General features: G+C 60.0%; 1 protein-coding gene across 2 annotated transcripts; it reads right to left on the bottom strand.

Annotated features, from left to right (window-relative positions):
- KVP17_003581 (uncharacterized protein) lies at nt 1–1,620 on the bottom strand (the record flags this gene model as incomplete). 2 transcript variants are annotated; one of them, XM_068521053.1, is made up of 1 exon in its annotated part: nt 1–1,620. In XM_068521053.1, a coding segment is annotated over one exon (1,620 nt), but the record flags the coding sequence as incomplete, so codon positions are not given. The 2 variants fall into 2 exon arrangements, with proteins under 2 accessions (XP_068372415.1, XP_068372416.1); XM_068521054.1 differs by having other exon boundaries at nt 35–1,464.

Here is a 1,620-nt window from a genome sequence, read left to right as displayed (position 1 = left end):
GTTTCCATCAAATAGGGCCCCCTCCGAGGGGTACTGTATGGCTGCCCTGGGGAGGTCCCGGGCAGGATCGGGGGTCAAAACCGGTGACAGGAGGGATGTGTTTCCCGCCCGGTCGGTGGCCCGGAACCGGGGTTCCACTACTGGACCTTCCGGAGGGGTAAGGTTTTCAGAGCGGATAAAGTTCTCCGTTCCCGGCAGGGCCTCCCAGTTCTCTCCATCGGGACTGTACTCCAGCAAGGCCACTCCGCCTCCCTCTTCCACCACTCCCCCCAGAGTGGTTTTACCGTCTACCACATCCCCCATGAGGGGGATGATTTGAGACAGAAGGGGAGGCGTTATATCCTTGTGAAAAGGAATTCTGAGAACCCCGGGATTTCCTGAGGCATCCCGGGCGTGAAGGGACAGAAAATACTCCCCTTCGGCCAGGGCTCCCAGAGGGAGGTGGAGGGACCAGCTCTCCTCCTCTACCGGCAGTCTGCCGTCCAGCATTACCGTCCCTTCTCCGTCCCTCACCTGCCACTCCAGTTTTACGGGCAGAGAGATATCCTGTACTCTTCCCTCCGCTGACAGTTCTCTGGTCAGCCAGGGGGTTCCGGGAAGGAGAGCCCCCTCCAGCCGGGGTCGTGTGGTATCGCTAAAGAGGGTGAGAGCTCCGCTGCTGTAGGTTTTTCCGTTTTCAAGGGTCACATCTACCTGTACCCTGGTGGGGGGAACTTCCCCTTTGGGGTACAGCGAGATAACCCCCTCTTCCCGGGTTACCCTGAAAGGGGCTTCTTCGGGAATCAGGGTGACCGAGCGGATCGCACCACCCGCCGCAAACCCCCTCAGAGGGTTCTCCTGTGTGACATACAGGGCTTCGGTAGAGGCGGAATCGGGCATATAGAGCCCCGGTCCCACAGCAGGAGGAGGCAGGGGGGCATCCTTCTCTTCGGGAAGGGGTACAATCAGAACTGCCGTGCGCTTTCGGGTGACTCTGCCCGAGAGTTCCTCCAGCTCCAGAGTGATATTTACGAGTCCCTCCAGACCCTTTGCTCTAAGGGGAAGGGCAAAGAGCCGGTCATTGTCCTCTGTTCCGGGTTTTAAACGAATATCTACCCCAGGGGCATTACCGATTACAGCCGTGAGGCGGGTGATCCCGCCCCCTCCCCTCAGGCGGCCCTGGAGACTGCCCTTCCAGCTGCCGGGAAGCACCAGACCGGGAACAAAGGGGGTGCTTTCCGATCCCTTCACCGCCGTTTCAAAGACCAGTACGGGCCGCTCCGGGAGCACCTGAAAGGAGCGCTGTATCTCTTCGCTCCGTATTCCGCTCTCATCTACTGCCCTCAGGGTCAGAGCGTGGTCTCCCGGGGAGAGCCCTTCCAGGGGCAGGAGGAATTCCTCCCCGGCGGGATGGGAGACAAACTCCCCCCGGTCCAGGGAGTACTCCACCCGGGAGGCCCCCCGGGAAGAGATGAATCCCCCCATAACCGTATGGGTAGAAACACTCTCACCCTCTGGGGGGGCAAAGAGGGTGAGAACCGGCTGATCCTTCCGGGCATCGTACTCAATCTTGATGGACTCCCTTCTCTGATTGCCCGAAATATCGGTGGCTGTAAACAGGTATTCCAGCTTCCGGGATTT

This window comes from the organism of the source record quoted next, assembly GCF_019968985.1.
Source record: "MAG: Porospora cf. gigantea B chromosome Unknown PgB_NODE_6700_length_1620_cov_3.14121, whole genome shotgun sequence".
Classification (NCBI taxonomy): Eukaryota; Apicomplexa; class Conoidasida; order Eugregarinorida; family Porosporidae; genus Porospora; species Porospora cf. gigantea B.
This window is presented reverse-complemented; position numbering and strand designations above follow the sequence as displayed.